Raw genomic sequence first — 25,622 nt, 5'->3', positions numbered from 1 at the left:
AGAGAACTGGCATGTGAGCAGGAGGATAAGAGTTAGCATTGTGGGGGCAAAACCACAGAAAGGCAACTCTAGAACTCTGAAGATAAACTTCATTAGATTTATAGTTATGCTCAAGTTCAGCAACTAAGTAACAGCTTGGTGCTCAGGTATTTTGACTTGTGCATATGTGAAGAGCACTAGAAATACAACTTTTAGCTGTGTGATATGATACAGGCAAGGACGACTTCTAATGATTTGTAAGAATGTTATTTGTTCTTTTAACAAGTTTCCTTTGTTTATATGCAATAAAAAACTTCATTAGGTTCTCTCTGGATATCATTTAAGCACTTTTAAAGGCACAATATAACTCCGAACTTTTTCAAGACTTTGAGTTCCTTAGTAAATAATTAAGTATAACTGTAAGTGGTACCCTTGAAAAGGTTGGGGGACAGATGATGCGTTATATCTAGGCCTCATTGTACAGGCTGGTTTCATTTTGAAGTTTTCCCAGAAAATCTGGGCCAAGTAGTGCTCATATTTTTTAGGAGGTTGAGATAATTTCAGAACCTTCGCCAAGACATGGATTTATTCCAGAACCTCTAAATTTTATCATGCCATCCCCAGATTGGATTTAAATACTGCAAATGGCTTGTTTATTTTAGAAGACATCCAGACTGAGTTAATCTGTTTCATTGCTGAGTCTCTAGGAACTGCTCAGGCTGGACTTAACCTGACCTTAAGATTTGGGTATAGTGAGAATCCAAAAAGCTTTGGTAGGGTAGGGTACAGAAATTTATAGGCTCTAGCATATCCCTGTCTATATTTTGTCTTTCATTTGGAAAATTCAAAATGCATATAGAAGAAGTTGCTTACTGAATTTCCCATTGAGTATTATGTCTAATCATTACTGGTATCGTTTAGGCAGTAATAAACATTTTATGGAAGAAGAAATTGCATTAATTTCTAAAAGCTAAAAAGATTTAGTGATAAGTATTATACATATATGATTATCATTATCATGATAATGATAAGTATCATGTATATTAATTTACAGGAAATTGTGAGTATACATTTAAGGATAAATAAGAAACTTTACTCAACTCTTGTTTGTTTCTTTTTCAAAGCATCCTTTTCTTAAAAGAGCCAAGAGACTTTTAAATTTGAAGATTCTTTTTTTTTCATCATCTTTTCTTTTCTCCAGGGTCAGTTATCACACTCTTTCTTTTTCCTTTTTTTTTCTTCCATGGTTTTGATTTTCCTCAATGGCTGGTAATCCTTAAATGAAGGACCATGTTAAGTAGTGGCTGGGTCTCTTGTGCAGTTGAATAGGTTTTTTTAACCATAAGGTCTCTCCCTGGAATGATGACTAGCTTTGTGTAAGTTTTTAAATCCCACACATTGGCAGACTTCCCTTTAGAGTAAGTGGAAGGGAAAAGGCAGGCTCGCTCTGTAGTTGCCAAAATGGGAAAGACTTTACTTTTGGGAGTAGAAGGGCTTCAGTAGCTTTTGTGCCAGGTAATACTGCCATTCCTTTTTCCCCTCTGGTTCTACTGTGGCCAGTTATTAATTATCTCCATAGATAAAACACCCGCACTCTCCATCCTTCTTTGACAGATGCTCTATTTTGTTTAGAGAGCAGATCCTGAGGCTCCAGCTGGGGGTTTCTTCAGCCAGCTGGTCTGTGTGTGCATGGCAGGGGTGGGAGTGGGCTGGGAGTAGGATGGGTTTGTTGGTGTTCCAGGAATAGCTGTTGAGTAGACAGACATTTAATTACACATCTGCTTGATTGCCCACAGTTAGCCGCAGTCCACGCCTGCTCTTTGTACGTGTTAACCCTGAGCATGGAGTGAGATGGCATTCTGTCAGACAGAACTGCTGCCTTTGCAGCGCAGCGTCTCTCCTGCTAGTTTTAAGCTGCAGTTTTCTCTGTTCAGAGTTATCTCCAACAAGATCCTGTTTTCCAACTTCCTGAAATTCACCAAAAATGCCAGTCTGTTAATGATAACTCTTGTTTTTAGCATTTTCGTGGATTTACTCATTTTGTGTTTTTTTTTTCTGCTTCACCCATTGAATCTTGGGAAGGAGATGAAACAAATACCTTACCTACTTCATCATCTTATTAGAAACCTTCTCTGATGTTTTTGATGTAGAAAAGTTACTGTTTGTTTGTTGTAGTTAAATTCACCAATCTTTTTCTTGGAAATTTTGTAAATTTCAAACCAGATATCTTTTTAGTTTATATATTTCCCTGTTAAAAATTACTAAACATTTCAGACACTCTTAAAAGATGAGGAAATAATGTTACCAACATTTGTATATCCACCAATCAACTTAACAAATAAAAACCTTTCAATTTTCCTGTTGTCTTTCAAATACGGGTGAAGCCTCTTGTGTAACCCTCCCCCATCACATTCCCTCCCTCCTTCGCAGAGGTTACCACAATTCTGAATTTGGTGTTTAGTCCTATGCGTGTCTGTTTCCTTTTCCCATATATGTATGTATCCCTAAACAATATGAAATAATTTTCTTACATCCTTTTAAATATTCTGTAAATGGTATCATATTGTACATATCTTCTGTAAGTTGCTTTTATCAACATTATGCTGAGATTTATCTATGTTGATACTTGTAGCTCTAGATCACTAATTTTAATTATGTATTATTCCCTTGTATGATTGTAATTAAATATTCTTTTATTTATGGACAATCATGGCATTTTCCATTTTTTGTTGTTATTTATTTAGTCTAATGTTAAGATCAGCTTTCTTTTGTTTTTTTTCCCCTAGTATATCTTTTTTCTTTAAAGATTGGTCCTGAGCTAACATCTGTTGCTAATCTTCCTCTTTTTTTTCCTTCTTCTCCCCAAAGCTCCCCAGTACATAGTTGTATATTCCAGTTGTAGGTCTTTCTAGTTCTGCTATGTGGGACGCCACCTCAGCATGGCTTAATGAGTGATGCTGAGTCCGTGCCCAGGATCTGAACCGGTGAAACCCTGGGCAGCCAACTTGGAGTGTGCGAACTTAACCACTGGGCCACGGGGCCAGCTCCCTGGTATATCTTTTTTATTCCTTAACTTTTTTGTGATTTTTTTTTTTTTTTTTTGAGGAAGATTAGCCCTGAGCTAACCTCTGCTGCCAATACTCCTCTTTTTGCTAAGGAAGACTGGCCCTGAGCTCACATCCGTGCCCATCTTCCTCTACTTTGTATGTGGGATGCCTGCCACAGCATGGCTTGTGAAACGGTGCCATGTCCACACCCGGGAGCTGAACCGCTGAACCCCAGGCTGCTGAAGTGGAATGTGTGCACTTAACTGTTGCACCACCGGGCCGGCCCCAACCTTTTTGTAATTTTTAATTTTGACATAATTTCAGAAAATGTTGCAATAATAGTATAAAGAATTCCCAGTACCCTCCTCCCAGATTACTTAAATGATAACATTTTAGTACATTGATTTAGCCTCTCAAAGTCATTCTCTCTTTTCCCTTCACTTTATGTCTACCAGTCTCTCTCTCTCTATGTATATATATGTTTTTTTTTTTCCTGAACTGTTTAAGAGTAAGTTGCAGACCTGATGCCCTTTTATCTCCACATACTTCAGTGTGTATTTCCTAAAAACAAGGAATTCTCTTATATAACCAAATTACAATGATCAAAACTAGGAAATTAACATTGATATGATGCTATTTATCTAATCTATAGATCCCATTCAGATTTTCCCAGTCTTCTCAATAGTGTCCCTTATTGCAAAAGAAAATTCAAGATCATGCTTTGCATTCAGTTCTTCTGTCTCGCTAGTCTTCTTTAATCTGGAAGAGTACCTGAATCTTTCCTTTTATTTTATGACATTGACATTTTGGAATAGTATTGGTTTATTATTTTGTATACTGTCCCTCAATTTGGGCTTATCTAATGATGTTTCCTCATGATTAGATTCAGCTTGTGCACTTTTGGCAGGAATATCACCACAAGTGATGCTGAGTGCTTCTCAGTGAATCATATTAAGTATTCTTTATCAACCTTTTTCTTATAAAGAATGCACAATTCCTCTTTTCACTTACAATCTGAGAATCTTTCAACCAGAAACTTTATTCTATTGTACTAATTGTGATTACTGACATATTTAGATTTATCACTTTGATGTTATTTCATGCTTTCTATTTGTCTTGCTTTTCCTGTACTTTTTTTTCTTGTGCCTTATTTTCTCTGCTCTTTCTTATTCACTTTAATGGGTACTCTTTAACATTTTAAAATACATGCTTGACTTAAATTATAGAGTTAGTGTACATCTCTACCCTCTTCTCAAATAAGGACCTTGAAAACATTTAATCCAGTAAGCCCCTCCAATTTTACACGTTTTTGTTGTCTAGTATTTTCTTTTTGTCTTTCTGTTCCACAAATTAGATATTTTAGTTGCTGTTGTTTTCACTTGATGCTTATTTGGATTCACCCACATGCTTGTTTGGGTTCACCACTCCCAAAAGATATAACTTAGAAAAAGTTCCTTTAAGATGCCTCTCGTGGTAGGAAGCTGTCTCAATTTGTCTAATAATGTGTTTGTTTTGCTTTTATTCATTACTGATGTTTGACTTGGTTGACAGTTCTTTTTCTCCCATACTAAGGTGTGTATATGATGTGGAACTACCATATTTCACCAATTGAGACACATTTTTCCATATTTCAAACAACTCTGAAGTCTGGACGTGTCTTACATCTATGACATCTAAAATCACTGTTGGACAGGCTACAGCAATTTCATTGCCTGAATATATGTGAACTTGGCTCTAACTAACTGTTTATACTGTAGTCATTTCAATTGTTGGTACTACATGTTTTGAATTTAATCAGTGTTCAAAATGTATTTTAAAAGATTACACCATGATTTGACTTTGAAATGAAACATTATTCACGAAGGCATGGAAATCAAACAGCAAAGACCTACTTTTAGTATTAGTGAAATATATTTTTCATTGGAGGAATGACTGCAATTCCACATTTTTTGCTTATTAACAATCAAATACTTTAAAAGGAAGACAACCATGTATAGATGAAGCTGTGTTACATTTTGTTACTAAGATAGCTTCAGAGAGGTTGCCTATCACATGCCAAGCAATGCAGCTGAAGGCAGGAGACGTTCAGCAAACTCCTTGGAGTGAGTGAAAGAAATGTCAAAGTGTCAAGAAGCTGTGTGAATAATCCATGCTGGTGTCTTAGTCCATTTGGGCTGCCATAACAAAATACCACAGACTGGGTAGCTTATAAACGACAGAAATTTGTCACTGCTCTGGAGTCTGGTAAGTCAAGATCAAGGTGCCAGCATGGTTGCATTCTGTGAGGGCCCTCTTCCTAGTCCATAGCTGGTGCCCTTTCACTGTGTCCTCACATGGTGGAAGGGGCTAGAGCTCTCTGGGGAGTCTCTTTATAAGGGCACTAATGCCATTCATCAGGGCTCTACCCTCATGACTTAAGCACCTCCCAAAGGCCCTACCTCTAATACCGTGATGGGGGTTAGGATTTCAACATAGGGATTTGGGGCAGACACAGACATTCAGACCATAGCACTAGTGTTTCTTTATCTTAACAATATCAAAACATCAGAAAGGGTGTCAGTAGCTCGGAAGAAAATCCTGTAGACAACAACCTTTTGTGTGTGTATGTGTAAGATCGGTCCTGAGCTAACATCTGTTGCCAGTCTTCCTCTTTTTGCTTGAGGAAGATTGTTGCTGAGCTAACATCTATGCCAATCTTCCTCTATTTTATGTGGGCTGCTGCCATGGCATGGCTTGACGAGTGCTGCTAGGTCTGCACCCAGGATCCAAACCTTGAACCTAGGGCTGCCAAAGCAGAGCATGTGAACTTAATCACTATGCCACCAGGCCAGTCCCCTTTTATTTTCTAATCTACTCTGCACTCCTCCATCCTCTCTCTTTTTTTTTCCCCTCCCCAAAGCCCCAGTACATCGTTGTATATCCTAATTGTAGGTCATTCTAGTTCTTCTATGTGGGATGCCGCCACAGCATGGCTTGATGAGCCATGTGTAGGTCCATGCCCTGGATCTGGACTGGTGAGCCCCGGCCACCAAAGCAGAGCAGGCAAACTTCCGCTCAGCCACAGCGCAGGCCCCATAGACAGCAATCTTAAAGCACATTTTTAGGGCATACTGCTTCACCAATGGTCTTTTGTGTGTGTGTGAGGAAGATTGGCCCTGACCTAACATCTGTGCCAATCTTCCTCCATTTTGTATGTGGGATGCCTCCATAGCATGGCTTGATGAGTCGTGTGTAGGTCCACACCCAGAATCCGAGCCCGCCAACTCCAGGCTGCTGAAGTGGAGTGTGCGAACTTAACCACTATGCCCCATCACCAATGTTCTTGATGGCACAGAAGACAATACTGTGTGAAAAGCATAGACATTATTAGTTAAGGAATGCTTCAAAAGCTGAACTCTAAATGTGAAGACTTTTCCTCCAAACTTTATTGAGGTACAATTTAGATACAGTACATTGCAAAAATCTTAACTGTACAGTTTAATAACTTTTTTTAATGCAAGTGTACTTTCATTTGGCTACCACCCAGATCAAGACAGAAAACATTTCTATCACTCCAGAAAGTTCCTTGTGCCCCTTTCCAGTCAATGCCTTTCCCCGCCCCAGAGGTTTTCCAACTTCTATCCCCATGGATTAATTTTGCCTGTTATTGAACTTTTTATAAAGGATATATATATATAAAGTATGTTTTTTGTGTGTACTAAACATAATGTTTTGGTATTCATCCATTTTGTTGTATGTATCGGTGGTTTTTCTTTTTTTTTTAATTCTTTTTTATTGTTGTAACGGTAGTTTATAACATTATATAAATTTCAGGTTTACATCATTATATATTTCAATTTCTCTAATTTCTGTGTAGATTACAACATGTTCACCACCGAAAGACTCATTACAATCCATCACCACACACACACACACACACACACACACACACACGTGCCTAATCACCACTTTCGTCCCCCTCCCACCCCACTTCCCCTCTGGTAATCACCAGTCCAATCTCTGTTGCTATGTGTTTGTTTGTTGTTGTTTTTATCTTCTACTTATGAATGCCTCTGAACAGAAGAATGAAAAAACATTGTATCTTTTGGATAATGTTTTTTTATAATGTGTATTCTTTTTAATTGCTGCATTGTATCCATTGTGTAAATATAATACAGTTTGCCTTTTCATTCTTCTGTTCACAGGCATTGTGATTATTTCCAGTTTTTGACTCTTACAAATAAAACTGCTATGACTATTCTTGTAGTCTTTTATTGATATGTTTATTTTGGCAGACATGCTCTTATTTCTCTTAGGTAAGTACATAGGAGTGTCATTATTGAGCCATAAGGTAGGTAGCTATCTAAGTTTATTAGAAACTGCCAAACAGTTTTACAAAATGATTATACCACTTTACACTACCACTAGCAATAAATGAGAGTTCTAATTGCTCCATGTCTTTGCCAGCATTTGGCATTGACAGTCTATAATTTCAGTGACTCTATGGTATTCTCATTGTGATTTTAATTTGTAGCTCCTTGATGACTAATTATATAGAGCATCTTTTCAAGTGCTTACTGGTCATTCTGACGTATCGTTTTGTGAAGTATCAGTTCAGTCTCTTGCCAGTTTAAGAAAAATTGGGTTGTTTATCTTTTTATCATTGAGTTGTAGTATATCTTTATTCTAGATTCAGGTCCTTTGTTTGATGTATATTTCCTGTATAGCTTGCCTTTTTGCTTCCTTAACAATGTTTTTGATATGTAGGAGCTTTACATTTTAGTAAAGTATAGTTTATCAATTGTTTTCTTTTATCCTTCGTGCCTTTTTTGTCCTATCCAAGAAATCTTTGCCTATCCCAATATCACGAATATGTTCTCTGTTTGCTTCCAGAAGACGTATAGATTTCCTTTCATTTTAGGTCTGTGATCCATCTTTAATTAAATTTTGGGTATGGTGGAAGGTAGGGGTCATGGTTCATTTTTCCCACATAGGGATATTTATTTGCTCCATCACCTTTTATTGAAAAGACCTTGCTTTCCCTATTGAACTGAATTGAGGTCTTTGTTGAAATTGAGTAATAATCAAATGAATCTTTTTGTGAATCTTCTATTCTGTTCCATCTATTTGTCTACCATTATGCCAAACTGTGCTGTTGAACTACTCTAGCTTTACAGTAAGTGGAGATATTTTGAGAATTCACTTATTTGATAAATTTATTTTATTTAATTTACTTTGTATGTATGCATAAGAATGATATTTGGTAAAAAAAATATGGTTAAGTAAATCTAAAAGAGCTCTTTTGGTAATAATGAAATAAAAATTCTAAGTGATAGATTATTTTATTGTTGGTTAATCATAAGTTTATTTTAACCAAGTGTTGCATAAAATAATTGTAAGATGGTATCAGATTTGATTAAATATGGTAATTTTATTAGCATACCTAATATTTATGTTTCCTGAATCTGCAGGCTCATATCTTTTATTAATTATGGGAACATTCTGAGTCTTTATATTTTCAAACATTGCCTCCTCCCATTTCTTCTCTTTCTACTCCTTAAACACCTACTAGGTATAGTATGGACCTTCTTGTTCTAGCCTTTGTTTCTTAAAATTTCATCATTCTTATTTCTCTCTGCTATATTTCTGCATTCTTTTTACTTCTTTATTGCCATCTTCCAGTTCACTAACTCACTCCTTAGTTTTGTTTAATCTCATTTTCAGGCCATCCATTGAGTTTTTAATAATGACCATAATTTTTTGCTTCTAGAAGTTCTGCATGGATTTTTTTTCATAAATGCCCAGGTTTCTTTCTTTATACTATTGTATTTTTTTCTTATGTTTTGGTTTCTTTTATTCCTCTAATAATTTTAAGCATAGCTATTCCATAGTCTTTATCAAATTATTGTATTTTCTTAATTTTTTGGCAGTTCTACATTTGCTACCTGAAGTTTCTGCTGACTCTTGCTCATGCTATTCTTTTCTTCAATGGTTAGTAGTTTGGGATAGTTATAATGCTGTAAAACCTGCGTTCAGTTTGTGTCTTTCCAGAGAATTTTACCAGGAGTGTTAGGGGCATGAATGCCAAAGATCATTTTTTCTGAGGAATCTTGTTAGATCATGCATGCAGTGTAAATTTGAACTGCAGATTCAGGTGAGGAAAGGCCTATGATTATGAAATTGACGCTTATTCTCTTTTTTCCTGATGGCATTTAAATCTAGCTAACCTAGATTGTAAAGACTGGAAATCTCTGTAGTTAGAGTATTAGTGCTTGCTTAGTAGTGTGGTCTTTAGTTCCCTTTTATTTTCTTTTTTGTGGAGGATTGTAACAGTATGTGGAAGAAAATCAGACTGGAAGAGTAGCTTGCAGCTAGTGACTGATAGCTGTTTCCATGTAATGGGTAGTGAGCAAATATAAAAAGCAGATATGCATATTAATGCCTTTGGGTAACAAAGCCAGATAAGGACCTTTTTTCATTGACATTTAAATGTCCAACTAGAGTTGTTGATATGATGGCTTACACATGCTATTCCTCATTTAATACATGTCTGTGTCACAAAGTGATGACTATAGCAAGTAGTTATTTTGGAATTAATTTAATAAAGCTTTTTATAAAAAGGAGTACTTTTTTCTTTGTTTTTTTCAAAATTACTCAATACTTTGTTAATAAATCTGTTTCTAGTTCTCAAAATTAAAATAATTACCCTTCTATATTTTTACTCTGACTTTTTTATATGACAGCACAGCTGACAATGGGAGTAGCTATGATTTTATTCTCGTCATCTTTGTCCTGCTTGATGCATGCCAAAGCCTCTGCCTCTTCACTTCTTCTGCCTTATTCCTCTGCAGGAGGCTGCTCTAAAAATAGCTCCAGTGGTAGATGTTTCACACATGGTCAGGTTGCTGACTCATTTCATTCTTTTGTGAAGTTTAGGAATATGTAAAACTGTATCTGAACAGAGTAGGACAGCATGTTTCCCAAATGGCAAGTCAGTATTCTTTTGAAAAAGAATTATAATCCTCTCAATACTCTTGTAGTGAGTAATTTTATTTCCCTATTTTTAAAGAATTACATTTAAAAATAGATAAAATGGTTTTCAATCTTACTTCACAAAATGTTTTAAATGTGATTCTCAGAATTGTGTTTTGCTAAATATAATTAATTTGAGACTATGAGCAGATTACTAACAGATGAGCTATAAATATTCTCCTATATGTAAATAATTTCTTTCATCTTTTTTTCTCATCTTAGATATGTTAACATTAATGCTTCTTTGCAGTGGTTTCTCTGCCTGTGAAACAGTTACTTCAGGAGAAGTCTCGTCGGGAGGGTTTAACGCTTGACAGTGAAATAAATGTGCTGACTTTTTCTCAAAGCTCTGAGGCTTTAGCTTTCTTACATTACCCTTAAACCCCCAATTCTCCTTTCCCCATCATTATAAAATAATTATATTGTACTTTTTGGATAAGCAGATTATCAAATGCTAGCTCCCCCAAAATACCACCAGCTGATTAAAAAAAGCTGAGATTATTACTGGCAAGAAGAACACACTGCCTTGACATAGTCTTAGTAATGTCTTTGAGGGAAAAGGAAGGATATTTATTTTTGAGATTTCTTTGGGGTCTGGTTTAAGGTGGGTCTTTCAGTGCAGAGGCTTGATTCAGATGGATGAATTTATGAGATCGTAGATTAGGATTGTCTGGCATAGCAAGATGAGCTTTTCAAAGTGAATATTGGACCATGGTATTCAACTTTTCTTTTCTGGCATTAATGACTGTCTCATTTCCCCCCATTAATTGAAGGTTCAATTTACCATTAATTAATGTCCAAACTCCCCAACAGAACTGTAAAATTTCTCTTCATATGGGCAAAGATGTCAGGTAATCTATCTGTTTCATTTCCTGCACTTGGAGATGCCCTTTCTAGAGCCTCTGTCCTCTGTCTCTCACATAGACTGGTTGCTCTCAGGCCTGCTATGGAGCTGTTATTCTTGGATTTGTTGTTGCCTCCCTCTGACGGTGAATCTACTTCCTGGATCTTACATATCTCCATCTTTGGTTTACTCTTTCATGTTAGAGGAGCCATCTTCTAGTAGCTTTCAATAAGTCTTTGTTTTTCTGTAAATAACTCATGCATAGATAAATGATATGATAAATATGTTTTTCTTTTGTTTATTGTAATGCCAGAACTTCATTACAAAGTATATCTCAGAATTGCTAGAAGAATTAAAGAAAATTTATGATTTTCTTATAGAAATGAATTTTGGAACAAAAATGATTGTGGGTAATTATTTTGCTTTTTAAAGTTCTGGAAAGGGTGTCTACTAAAGTGGTAATAGGAACATATGTAGTTGAATTCTGATTTTTATTTTTTCAGTTTGTTGTGAATATCTTTTTATGGCTCTGCCAGATAATGACAGTTTATGATTTTGAAAATTTGATAAAGACTTCTGGTAAAATTTTGTTACATAAATGAAGATAAATACAAAACGTTATAATTTAATAAGACAAACTTTAAAAAACCTTTTCTCACAAATTATAGCCTGATGTAATGTGAGTTTATGTTTTAATAGCAAAAAAATTATGTCTTGAAAGGTTTCTGTAGTCTCTGAAGGTGGCAGGCTGGAATTCAAAGGGACAATTTTTTTTAAAATGCCTTGATTCAATGGAGATCCAGGCTACCGCTTCTCAGTTTCTCCCAGTTGGATGTCAGCAGACAATGCTTGTGTCCAGAAATATCTCAAGTAGATTCCAGGAGGAATGTGGGAGAAGAGAGTCCCCAAGAGTACAGAGAGGGCTTTCGATTTGGCTGTGACTTCTTATTTCTAGAGACCAGATAGGAAGCGAGCTACCATTTCCTTTGGAAAATAGGGCCCTGGAATAAAATGAGCTCTACCACTTGTCCGTCACTCCTCCTCCACCCCACTTCCCTCTCATTTCTGGGAATATCAGAGAGAGGCAGCTGGTAGAAATGATTCAAAAAGTTTGCCAACATATAGAGCCTAATACTCCCTGAGGGGAATTTGGCTGCCTTCCTGTTTTCTGCAGAGTTATTCCTTGACCATGGTTGAAAAACTTAAATATCACTAACTCACATCTGTGGAACAGGTTTTTCAGGGGTAAGCCTGATAGTGGTAATGCCAAATGAATGATATACATAGCCAGTGTTTTGATCATTGGCAATTGTATTCGTTTTACAGTGTTTAGGATCTAAGGGGTTGAGAGAAGCCTGGAGAATGGTACACAAGGGAAGCTACATACGAGAATGTCCTAAGCCAGATTCATTTCTCCTGTGCCCTCTCAAAAACCAATGAGAAGTGACTCTGACACAGTTTTATCACTTTTATATTTTCTTTGTATAACAAGCTTTTAAAAATAAATAAATGAACCGTTTTTGGAATAGCTGGGTTTGTTTGTAATTTTACTGCACATCCTAAATTCTTTCAGGGGTCTTGGATGTGGTATTTTTAAAAGGGAGGAAGAAAAGGGTGGAAGAAAATGATGACTTGTGGAAACAGTAGTACAAGTTTTGATTTAGGTTTAAATATTTGGTGACAATAATATATAAAATGTATATACTTGTATTAGCATTGTTCAAACTCATATAACTGGGAGTTATTGTAAATGATATTGCCCTTAAAAACGAAAAACATTTTATGTGAGTAGTACCAGTGTGCAGTATTTTAACGGGCAGAACACTGAAAGTCAGGATAACTAGAATCTTGTCCTGTCTCTGCCCCTAGGACAGTAGGTAACCCTGGGGCACCCTCCCACCCCACTCCCACCCTGCGCCTGCAACAACCTTAACTGTTTACTTTTTCTCATTAGAATAATGAGGTTGGAGACTAGGTAATTACTTCACTTCCTTTTCAGATTCTGTTACTTCAGTATATGTCATACTTTCCGGAAGATTTGTCTTTTCCCTTGATGAAATTAGGTAGCTTTGTATGTATTTATTTTGTGATTTTTTTTTTAATCATTTGGGCCAAAATGTTTCAATATTTGCTAAGGGTAGCTGTATTTAAACAGCAGTGGCTTGCTTTGCGTTGCTATACCTAAACAACAGGGTACATTTCCAGTTGTAAGAACCTCTGATTCTTGCTTAGATTGGAAATTGCCCTTAGGTGCCCTTCAGTGACTCTGTGATCTGCTTTCATTTTTATGGGGGAATTGTCAGTGTATTGGTTCATTGAACACCGAGTGGTATATTTCCAAGGGTTTGAGAATAGTGAGGTAACTAGCTGTGAAAGTTATCAGTTCTGCTTGGAAAGCTAATTGCATAAATTTACAGTTTAAAGCATTTGAACAGCTTCCTTTTAAAAGTGATTTTTAACAAATGTTTGATCATACTGTATTTGTGCTACCGTTGAAGTGCTGAAGTAGCATTTTGGCTTCTTTCCCAAAAGCAGGCTTAAAGAGGCTGGCAGCAGCCTCTCTTCCTGCTCTCTTCAGAGCTCTTTACCTTGCCAGTGGTGCAGCTCGTTCTGCCGATGCAGTGAAACCCTCCCATTTAATCTGCAGTGGAGAAAAATGGAGCTCAATGTCCAGTAGAAATCAGTAGGCTAGCAAGGTTGCAGTAAATAGAAATGACTATATATTTCAACGGCTGAGCAAGAAGACATGTACAATATTTTTTTTCTTACAGCTGATTAAATTTTTGCTTTCTGTTTCCTTCTAGAGAGATGTGGATAATTTGCCCTGCCTCCAACGTCTGTTTCTCAGCTTCAACAATATATCTACGTAAGTGGAAACTCCCAACTTGTCGTTTATTAATAACTTGATGGTGTGGGTTCTAGTGCTTTAAGTTAAGATTATAAGTACCTTGGAGAATTTTGTTGATATGTAAGATTTTAAATTGGAAAATGATAGGGCCATCTATGACAGAGTTCTTTGTGGAACAACAGAGCTCTGGTGTGTATTAGTGCCTCTAATGCTAAAATTATGAAATTTGTATAGTATGTGCTTTTTGTTTAATTATACTATTGTTTAATTGCTCTTTAGTAAAACATGTGTATGTGGAAATGTCAACATATGTTTTGCTGTCCTTTGTGTGACACTTACTGCACTAATCAGTTAAATTAGAATTTCTTCATAAATTATCATCTACAATCTGTAGAGGTACTAAGCAATTTTGATATAGCAGGCTACATTTGTCATTGAGCCACTTGGTAATTAGATTATAACTTGTAACCTGGGATCCCTACTTAGAATTAATGCTGCTAAGAGACTGTATATAGAATATATAAATAAATGAATTTTATTTTTCAAAGATTTGAAGTATATCCTCCTTTATATTGTAATGCTCTCATTCAGTGTCAACCTGGAAGATTTCAGAACTGGAGCTGAGACAAGCAGTCAGACTTTTCAATGCAAAAGGACCTCTACTCGTTCCTTAATTCTTTGCTTCTCCTCCTTCCCCCGGCCACTTAATTTGAACTAGACTTTATAACTACCCCTCAGTTCTTCAGTTTCACTTCAAGGCTGTTCTTTGAACCTACTTTTATAACAGTGTAAGAATTAAGTATAAAAGAGTCTAGAGCACATCTCTTCCTGAGCTCCAGGCCTGCGCTTTTGTTTATTAAAAGCCAGTTTACTTTTTGTGCATTTTCTGTTTGCATCTTTTCCTCCTCCATCAGACTTAAGTGTTAGCCCTGTATCCCTGTACTATATCTCTAAAAGTTGGAGATTAAATCCAGGTGGTAAGCTTTGCATATCGGCATTATTTCAAAGAAAATACACTTAGTCTTTTCTCTTCTGTGAAAAAAATATTAAAGTTTTCTGAAAGACTTTTCACATTCTTTTCAGTTTATGTTGAATGCTGTTCCAGCTGCTTCTCTATCTTGTTGGGGAGGTAGGATTTCTTTTCAATGACAGTGGAAGGGTCACTCAATATTCTTTAGGGAATTTCTTCCTAAAAACCATTAGCAACTGTTTTGAGAAGATAGTTTCTCTTTCTCACAATATGTTGTTTCTCGTGTCTCACAGTGTTAGCTGTTTAGGTGCTGAAAACCCTTAGATTCCCTCAGCCTATCGTGGACCTCAGTACTTTCTCTTCCTGTCTTGTTTATGAGGAGTCATTTAAAGACAGACATAAATTTGAGTGTATAGGGGTTATGATGTTCCCAGATTCCCAGGGTACCTGGATTTCTGAACTCCTGCCTCTGCAAGGAATTGTTTATAATTGCTTCTGTGTAGGGAATTTTCTTCACAACCTGGAAAAGAGTTTCACCCACCCAACCAAATAAAGATAGGATTAATGAGATTAATATTTATAACTTTCTCTAAAGAGCATGATTTCTCAAAAAATTGAGATGTGTGAGTCAACAACCTCAGGGCTTTCATTTTCGTACTAATTGCTGTCTCTGTGTTTCTACATAGGCTTAGCCCTTTGCCTTCCTCTTGTGCTTCCAGCTGGTCTGCTTTTGAGGCTAAATACATTTTCTGCTTTCTTTCTCTTGATGCTTGTGGTCCAGGAGATGGTGTAGAGAATATATTAGGTCTGAGGTGGGGAGCATTGGAGAGAGCGGAAAATGTTTCTGCGAACTTGACTGAAGACACACATGTCTCAGATGGCTGAGCTATCAGATACCTGTAGTGATAACTATAGTATCTTTTCAGGCCCCGAGTGCCCTGCTATGGTCCTGGCATAATAGAGTTGCCTGGTTTTACAGTTTAGTGACCTAGAAGTAACAGAGGTCAAGAAGTGCAGAAACAGCAGTGTAAAGCTGGAAGTCAGTACCCTTTAGGACTCCCCCTAGAAAACTCTCAGATAGGATTCAGCAAATGAAAATATCCAACTGTATATCCTTTTGGGGGAGGCAAAAATGTATTGACTGTTATGCACTAGGGCTTCCTAAGTTTTGACCAAGTTCTTGGATTCTTAGAGGTCCATTTGCATAAACTATTAGGTACCTGGTGGAAATTCAGAAAGTTCCAAAATGTGATGGCACTCTATTCAATTCATAGAATTCCAACATGAGATGAAGAGGTACCTATATTTAATGGTGAGCTTTGTGGACAGAACTCTTTTTGTATGTTTTCCTGCAGATACTAGAACAGTGCATTTAGTTCTACCAGTAAGCATGCAAGATATATTTAGAGAATGAATGACACATAAGCACGGCTGCGTATCTGAATAGAACCAGTGCTTCTGGTTAAATATCCCTCAGAGCATGAAGAAGACAGAGACACAAATAAGTAATGATAATACAGCGAGTTAAACTTAGTTGTGGTGAAATGCCAGAATATTAGAAAATGTAAGTCATCCTGGGGAAGGGAAGTGAAGAAAGCCTTTCCAGAGGGAGATGGTATGTGAGCTGAGCTCTAAGTGGAGAGTAGGCCTTCGTATGTGAAGGATACTTGGTCATTCCAGGTAGAGGCACAACCTGAGCAGAGCTGATGCAGAGGGCTCAGCGTGGACTCTCTAGGTCCACCCTCTGGGGACGTGCAGTGAGATCTTTGCCCTCCCCCTCCCCTTTCCCCCAAACTAACCCTGGGCCCTCCTCCAGCTCACAGAATGCTGGAGGGGCCTGCCAAAGTACGCTTTATGATGATCACCCTGAGAGAAATGTACTGTGCTTAATCAAGGGGATCAGTTATATCTGATTCGTTCTTCAGACGTGTTCATTCCGTTATTCACCTCTTCTTCCGAGGTACTATTCATCTGGTTGATTTGGTTGTTTTTCTTGGCTCTCATGATCTTAATTTCTAAGTAGTCTGATTGTATTTTTTTCTAATGGCTTATTCTTATTTTATGAATGAGATGAAGTTTTTTTGATTTCTAGAAATTACTTTTCCCTCTTGAAGTTAATACCTATATTCTCTAAACAAAACAAAGAAACAAAAATGCTCTTTCTTTGTTTCCTTATTTCTATGATTTGTGAGTGGCAGTTCATATTTATGAGCGTCTAGGTGGATTTGTTTCCTCGAGATAAATTTAAAAAGTCACTATGAATGCGAATTATGAGTACAGGATCTCTGTCTGCAGAGGATGTAGGGTAGGGAGCGAGGAGGATGTCCACCTGTTTGGACTTTCCTTTAGGATGTGCACAAGAAACTTGCCTCTAGGAACAGGAGCTCCTTTTTCATCTTGGCTGCCAGAACTTACCCAGAGCACTGCCCTTCTTCTCTCATTGTTTTCGACCTAGGGACAGTTCAGGAGTCAGCCGCTCTGAGAGTGAGACGCTGGCAAATTGTTACCAAACCTTCAATAATTGCTGGGCAACCGAGCCACATCTGCTGTCAACACTTGCTGCCTCTGATCTAGGCAACATTCTGTGGTTCTGCCGGCAATACTTACTTACAATGTAATGATCCGTTCATGTCAGACTCTTCAGCAATTTGCAGTTTTACTGATTCCATCTGCTTTGTATCTTCCAGAAATTCCTTAGTGTTTTGGTCTCCTGATAGAACTCCCCCTGGCTTTCTACTACTGCTAGGGATATTTTTGTACTCTTATGTTCAGTCATTCAAAGAGATTTTGAGAGGGTGAAGAGAGGAAAGAGCGTGTGCTCAGGCAGCCGTTCCCATAACTGTCCTTCCGTTGAGTGATTTCCCCAAATAGGCTACACATAAAAATGTCCTTGGAAGCTTTGATAAAGATTAACTGATAGAATTCATGAAGAGAGTTAAGCAGCACTTGGGACGTAATGAGTGCTCTCTAAAATTAGTTATTCTCACAATGCCCGTCTGCTTACCTGCCCTGCCCACCAGCCATGCCATCGAATGGTGGGCTCTTTGAGGGGAAAAATTATGTCTTGTTCTCCTCTATAATAATCCATAGTGCCTAACATGTAGCATAACTAATGCATTCAGCAATTCATTAAACAAATATTTATTGAATGCCTACAAAAAAAATATCCTTGGAAGCTTTGAAAATGCATAGTCCCTGGTTCACTGCTGGGTGGTCTTCTTCAGTAGATTTGGGATGGGGCCAGGGATCTGTATTTTTTTAAGGCTTCTCAGAGGATTATTATGTACAACTTGATGCTAGATTTGGGAACCACTGAGTTATGGAATCCCCAAATGAGAGTATTTGCTAACTTAGAGATTACTGTTTTATGTAAAATTTCCTTTCACAAGGAAAAGCTTTGTAAACAAAAATATTTGTCAAGAATAAATATGTGCTACCCTCAGGAGGTAGTTTATGATCTGTAACCAAAAACTGGGGTGTTTCATCAGTTTCATCTCTTCTACACTGAGACAGTTGCAGAGTTCTGCTATTTATTACAAGGTTAAGTTACAATTGATTCTTCTCTCCAGTTTCCCTCTTCTTTAACTCTCCAACATAGAAAGTTTTTACAAGGATTTTTTTTTTTTAGGAACAGAAAGGAAGAAGAGTTTATACTTCTAGTGCCTTGATTGCCTAAAAGGGAATGGTTGCTATCGCTTTGAGAACTGAGAGGAATTCAGTATCATTGGGAAAGTAGTCAAATACACATGCTCCTTGACTTACAATGGTTCAACTTAGGATTTTTTGACTTTAGGATGGTGCAAAAGCAATACACATTCAGTAGAAACCATACTTTGAATTTGGCTAGTAATATCTGATACGATTCTCTCTCATGATGCTGGGTAATGGCAGCGAGCTGCTGCTCCCAGTCAGCCATGCGAGCACCAGGGTAAACAACTGATATGCTTACAGCCATTCTGTCCCCATACAACCATTCTGTTCGTCACTTTCAGTACAGTATCCAATAAACTACATGAGATATTCAACACTTTATTATAAAATAGGCTTTGTGTTAGATCATTTTGCCCAACTGTAGGCAAATGTAAGTGTTCTGAGCACGTTTAAGGTAAGCTAGGCTAAGCTATAATGTTCACTAGGTTAGGTGTATTAAATGCATTTTCAACATGATATTTTCAACTTATGGTAGGTTTATCAGGATGTAACCCCATCATAAGTCGAGGAAGATCTGTACTGGTCAAGGTCAGATACCAGCCCAGGACTGTTGGCTTCTTTTTTTTTTAATTGTGGTAAAATACACATAAATGTTCCATCTTAACTATTTTTAAGTATATAGTGTAGCAGAGTTAAATATATTCACCGTGCTGTGCTGTCTCTCCAGAACTCTTTTCATCTTGCAAAACTGAAACTCTATACCCATTAAACTACAAGTCCACATTCCTCCCTCCCCCAAGCCCCTTGCCACTACCATTCTTGTCTGTCTCAATGAATTTGACTGTTCTAAGTACCTCAGATAAATGGAATCATACAGTATTTTTCTTTCTGTGACTGACTCATTTCACTTGGTGTAATGTCCTCAAAGTTCATCCATGTTGTAGCATGTGTAAAAATTTCTTCCCTTTTTAAGGCTGAATACTCATCTATTATTCTTGAGGTGGTGTAGAACAGACTAGAAGAGGGAGTTTCCAGAAAGAGCCATGCTTGCCTCTCCATCCTCATTGCCTTCCCACAGTGCCCTAGACTCATGTTCCACTGAACTTCCTTAAACATCTCATGCTCGCCCTTGCCCACTCAATCTTTGTATCTACCATGACTTCTCACAGTAGCATTTTTCTATCCTCTTTGTCTGAATAACTCCTGAGCATCCTTTAGATCTCAGATTAAATGACACCAAGGGTTCTCAAGCTTGAATATGCCTAGGAATCATCTGGAGAGTCTGCTAAAATGCAGCTTTCTGGGACCCATTTTCCATGAATTCTAATTCAGTAGTTTTACCTGGGGCTCAGGAATTTGTATCTCTAGCAAATGATGCAGCTGACTTGAAAATACCATGGTATGTGTTTTCTCAGACTTTGAGTTAAACCCATACAGGGATCCTAAAATCAATTTAGTGGTTCAAGACCAGGAAAATAAAAATAGAATAGAAAATATCAGAGTTTGTCACGTGTTGTAAGGGCAAATATTGTTTCACGAAAATTTTCCAGTTCTAACTGTGTATGGATGTATCTATGCATGCATTTGTGAGTGTGTGTGTATCATTTTACTATAGGTATGTGGGAACTGGGTTACAGTGTAAATATATATTTCTCACTATGGATTGGGTTAAAAGAGGTTTGAAAAATACTGTGGGGTCTTGATACATGCTTTCATAGCTTCCTGTATTTCCACTGTTATTGCAGTGGTCGTAGTTTCTTGTGCTTTTGTTTTAAATTGTTCTCCCCGCTGGACTGTAAACTTGACAAAGGCAGAGGAATGTGTTTACTTTGCTCACTGTGGTCTCTCCGGCACCTAGCGTGTATATGCTCTCAGTAAAAATACTACTATTGTATGAAAAAATTTTTCAAGGAGAATTTAGTCCCTCAAACAGAAAGATTTTTCTGTGCGGTCTAAGAACTTGTTTTGGTGGGTCCTCTGTCAGGTCATTGCTAAGTCATTTGGACCATGTTTAATACCCAGACATGTAAGGTTTAAAGGCTTAAGAGATGGAAGTTCTCTTGGTAGTGGTTTCTGACTTCCAGGTCAATCTATTGATTTTTCAGCAAGGATCTTGCCCAGAACTTCTAGATGTGAGAAAAATCTATAGAAACTGAGACTTCCTGTTGGACAGTGGTATATCAAGGGTAGGGTGGTGGGAGTGGTCTGCCCCAGGGTATAGGCAGTAAAGAGCTGTGGTATCAGTAAAGCATTTAAAAACAATAATAAAACTGACTAAAAATAATTTTGCCTTTTATTATCACCTTACGCTGGAAATCCTAAACAATGTCAGGGATAAAATATTCCTCTTTGCCAGCGTGGACCTCTCATATCTCCTTCCTTCCCTTAATGAGGCATGCTATTTGGACTCTGCTTTCTTATTTTATGATGTCATTTAAAATTTTAAGCTAGGTTTCCATTTTCTTTTTTGAGGAAAGAATGCTGCTACACGTTGTCTATTGACCTCTTTTAGTAATTACAGTATCCCTAAAGGTCACTGAACTGCAGGCTTTGGGCTGTGACTTTTCCTTCATTATATCCTCCTGCCTACTTTCAAAATTTTACTGAAAGTGGTTCATAATTTTACCTTTATCAGGAAGTCATTCTCTTTGCATTTTTCTCAAGCTATAACATGGTAAGTTACCCTGTATGAATTATATATTCAGAGAAGAACCTGTTTCTATTTAGGAAAAGCAGAGAGACTCACACTCCCCTGCAGTGGTCTCTTTTAGTACTGGTTGATATTTTAAGGAGGAAATTACTTCACTGACCTTCAGAATGTACCGGTATTTGTCATGAACTCAGGTGGTTACGTAAAGTGTTCCTACAGTTGAGGTATAGGGCTTTACTCTTGTACTTTCCAGGATTGGACGTGTCATTATGTCATTTTGGCTTGAAGGAAATTAATTTTCCTTAGTTCTAGTATCCAGCAAACTGGTAGAATGCTTTCAGTTTTTTCCTCTGTGGCTCAAGTTAACAACCAGTAATGTGTGAACCTTCTTACTAATTGAATAAAGCAGAAGACATCAACTATTGAGAGATCTTTTCTGACCACCTACTGAGAAAAATTTTCAATTTAAGAAATGACTACATATTTGTTGAGAAAATTTCATTATCGGTACCCATTTAGCTACTTAACTCCTCTTGAGGTGTTTGCCTAATGGCTGACATATGATTCACCTTCAGATAAACATTTAATTGCATTTTCCTAAATGTTATGCACCTCATCTAAAGAGGACCTACAAAAATGCGTTCTAAAAATAGGGGCTTCTTTTCCATCCATTGCTCTTTTATTTCTTAGCCCTGAGCAAAACTCCCACAGCGTGCTAGGGCATAGTTACCTAGCATCTGATGGGCAAGCCGAGCTCCAGCTTTTGAATTCGTTCAGAAAGAAATAGGTGAAATGTCCACAACTACTGACAGATTTGTTCTCCCACTTCAGAAAAACAGACTTTGAGGTAAGTTAAATTTGTTTTATCGTGCTCAGAGTTGACATAACTATTGGATCTAAACTTATTTTACTTAAAACATAAAATTTTTACTAAGTAATTTTTATGTAATTTTCCGTTGTATCCTTATTTTAATATTATTATAGGTGACTTTTCTTTTTATAGATCAAAAGTAGAAATTATTTAAAAATATTGTAAAACATAAAAATGTTTAAAGTGGACTGATTCTTTTATTCCTTGTTTTTAGGACATTCAGTTTGTTAGATGACTGTGCTATTTGTAATACTTTGCATTCTAATAGAAAGTCTTGTTTGAATTTTTCTACTAAGCTAAGGATTACACAGTTTAGTTGATTTTTCTCTGACTTTTATTTTTGTGTTGCAGTCAAAATGACTTTTTATTTCTGTTAGTTTTAAGTGTTTGTTGATTTCATGCTAGACAGATTACTGACTATATAGATGGAATATTAACACCATTATACCACGTACTCTTGTCAAGTGGCAATATTATCAAAGACATTGGAGATTTTCTTCTGATTTAAGGGAACCAGCATTAGTGCTGTTTACACAGTATAATTTTGAAATTGTAAGATTATCCTATTGATGTTCTGCAGTTAAGTAAGCAATAGAAACCAACTTCTTTATATGCCTTGTGTACCTTTATAGTATTCTGTACAGTTATAAATTCTACAAATTTTTTGCTTTAAGCTAGCATTTTAAAATGAATGGACTACATTTACTTTATATTTTCTAATTTACTAAATTGCATATAGAGTTTACTGCCAAGAGAGAATGATTTAAGTGACAGGAATAGAAGTTAAAGGCTTCATTCAGAGGTATTGTCAGAGAGCACTGAAAACTTGGTGACTCTCTGACTGAAGTAGGGTCAGAGATTTTATAGGATATTAGAAAGCTGAGCATGTGAGCTTGTGGTTCTACCATAGGCAGAAGTTTTTGACTTTAACCTTCCCTAGCAATGGGGGGTTGTTCCTTTCTTTATGCCTCTTGCTGAAGGGCTCAATAACCATCAGAACGGTATTTTCTGAGGACTATTTTTGCAAACTTTGTAGTTTATTGAAGAGTCAAAGTTTATAGGGCAGGATGTGGTAGACAGTAAAAAAGAGAGAAATGGGGGCAAAGGTACCAGGCAGCGGGGAAACCGGGGATTCTCTGTCGGGTTTGTTTTATTCCTTTTGCTTTACTTTGAAGGAGAGAAAGGCAGAAAAAAATCTATTGGACAGCAGTTACTTTTTATTATTATTACATGCCTCTTTTTTTTTTTTTTATTATCCTCTTTCTTTCTGTCAGCATCTATAGTCATTTAAAGCATCAATTCTGTAAGTATAAAAATACATACAGGGGCCGGCCCCGTGGCTGAGTGGTTAGGTTCACGTGCTCCGCTTTGTCAGCCCAGGTGGTTTCACCGATTCGGATCCTGGGTGTGGACATGGCACTGCTCATCAGGCCATGTTGAGGTGGCATCCCACATGCCACAACTAGAAGGACCCACACCTGAAATATACAACTATGTGCTTGGGGGGAGGGGGTGGTTTGGGGAGAAAAAGCAGTTAAAAAAAACCCCAAAAGATTGGCAACAGTTGTTAGCTCAGGTGCCAATCTTTAAAAAAGAAAATTACATACAAATGGACATGGACTTTATTTATAACATTGTGAAGGAATTTCACAGGAAGTTTTCTAGATACTTTTATTGTAATCATAAGATTTCATTTTCATTAGTATAAAGGTAATTTATTTGCGTATGTGTGTTAGTTTTTCTAAAAAAAGGATTCTTGAACTAAAATTAAGCTAAGGCCCTGTGAGCATGCTGTTTGCACACCTAGTCTCAGTCCGGGTTCACACATACATAGTTGAGAGACTGATGGCTGTTCGTAGCAGTGAATTAACATTTTTAAAAGCATTGCTGTTTCCAAGGCCCTTTTGGGTTTTGCTAATGTGTAGGGTCTAGAAGTTGCAGGAAAATTTTTGGTGCATGTTACTAAGGGGAATTTTGAATCTTAAAATTATTCATGATTAAATGTTATATTGGGTGGTTGTTTCTAGGTTCAGAAACAAACAAGTATGATAAATTGAGACCAATGTGTTTTATGATGTCCTTTTTGTTGTGTTCTACAAATGCAAGGAAATTCCAAAGTATATTCTGAAACAAACTTAAGATATAAATAGATTAACTCCAAAATGCATTTAGAAATAAACTTAAGGTATATAAGTAGCTTCCTCTAGTGCTATTCCTTCTACTTGTATTATACAAAATACTTCCAAAAGGAGTTTGAAGTAGTTTACAATAAAAATCCCAAATAGAGTGAACGTCAACATTTAAAACAAAGGTAAATGAACAGATATTGAACAAATTGAACAAACTGGTCACTTAATTTCAGGAAAAAATAAGCTCAAAATCGACCATGCCAAAACCCCAAATGTGTACTTCTACCTGCTAACCTTCAAGGTTGATCTACTGGAGGAACTTTTGTTCGTCCTTTATGATTCCATCTAAACCCCCAACAAGGAGAGTGATTTCCTGTTTCTACTACCTCTGCAGTACCTCCTAGAGTACTATAATATCTGTTGTTGTGTATGTCCTCTTAGGCCATGTTTAACTTATCATCGTGTCTGTCACATTTTGCACATAGTAGGCATGTAATTATTATTGTTTTAATTAATGAATAAATAAAGCCAAAGTTTAAAGCTGATTTTTTTTTTGTGTGCACTTTTTTTTTTTTTTTTAAGATTTTATTATTTCCTTTTTCTCCCCAAAGTCCCCCGGTACATAGTTGTATATTCTTCGTTGTGGGTTCTTCTAGTTGTGGCATGTGGGACGCTGCCCCAGAGTGGTCTGATGAGCAGTGCCATGTCCGCGCCCAGGATTCGAACCAACGAAACACCGGGCCGCCTGCAGCGGAGCGCGCAAACTTAACCACTCGGCCACGGGGCCAGCCCCTAAAGCTGATTTTTTCAATATTCATAGATAATTCTTAACAGCCCTATTCAATATGTTATCTTATTTAGTTATCTGAGAATTCAGTTTGCAGCTAATTTATCATGGCTCTCCCTTGGGATATAAACTGCTAAAAAGTAAATAACACAAGGAAGCCAAATATAGATTATTTTATGGTAGAGTTGGGTTATTAGTAACACCTTTCACAGGATATTCCAGCCCAAAGGCTCTCTTCAACGATTTAAGATTTCAGTGGAGTACTTTTTGAACATTTGAGTTAGATTCAAAATTGCTTCTCGGAGAAAAACTGACACTTTGCTTGAGGTGGTTTCTAAATCATCTGATGCAAAGATAAGATAATCCTCTATGTGAGCAAAAATATCTACCTGATTTTCATATATATGTATATACACACACACACACATTATATTGGGTGGCTGTTTCTAGGTTTAGAAATAAATAGGTATGATAAATTGAGACCAATATGTTTTATATATATATATACATTTATACTTGTATATATGTGGCTATTTTAAAGTCCTTGTCTACTAATTCCAATATTTGTTTCAGCTCTGGGACTGTTTCTAGTGACTTTTTTTTCCTCTTTGATATTTATTGCATTTTCTTGCTTCCTCAGTTGTCTGGAAATTTTTTATTGCATTCTGAGCATTGTGGATGTTATTTTTGTTGAGAATCTGGGTTTTGTGGTCTTAATTTAAAGATTGTTGAGTTTTGTTCCGTAAGGTAGTTAATCTACTGGAGAATCAGGTTGATCCTGTTGAGACTTGTTTTTAGGCTTTTTTAGGGCAGATCTAAAGTAAGCTTATCTACA

General features: G+C 36.8%; 1 protein-coding gene across 12 annotated transcripts in view; it reads left to right on the top strand.

Moving 5' to 3' along the window:
• The window catches only part of LRRC49 (leucine rich repeat containing 49), a 137,485-nt gene that overhangs the window by 25,642 nt on the left and 86,221 nt on the right, over positions 1–25,622 (top strand). For 10 of the 12 annotated variants that reach the window (XM_023654519.2, XM_070269274.1, XM_001495228.6 and 7 more), the window contains one exon: positions 13,686–13,747. In XM_023654519.2, the coding sequence (XP_023510287.1) occupies positions 13,686–13,747 (62 nt within the window). Of the gene's footprint in view, positions 1–13,453; positions 13,578–13,685; positions 13,748–21,335; positions 21,848–25,622 lie in introns of those variants that run through there. The other 2 variants (XM_070269298.1, XM_070269307.1) reach the window with 2 other exon arrangements.

Source organism: Equus caballus, chromosome 1, assembly GCF_041296265.1.
Source record: "Equus caballus isolate H_3958 breed thoroughbred chromosome 1, TB-T2T, whole genome shotgun sequence".
Lineage (NCBI taxonomy): Eukaryota > Metazoa > Chordata > Mammalia > Perissodactyla > Equidae > Equus > Equus caballus.
Note: the sequence above shows the minus strand (reverse complement) of the source record. Positions and strands in the feature narration are given on the sequence as shown.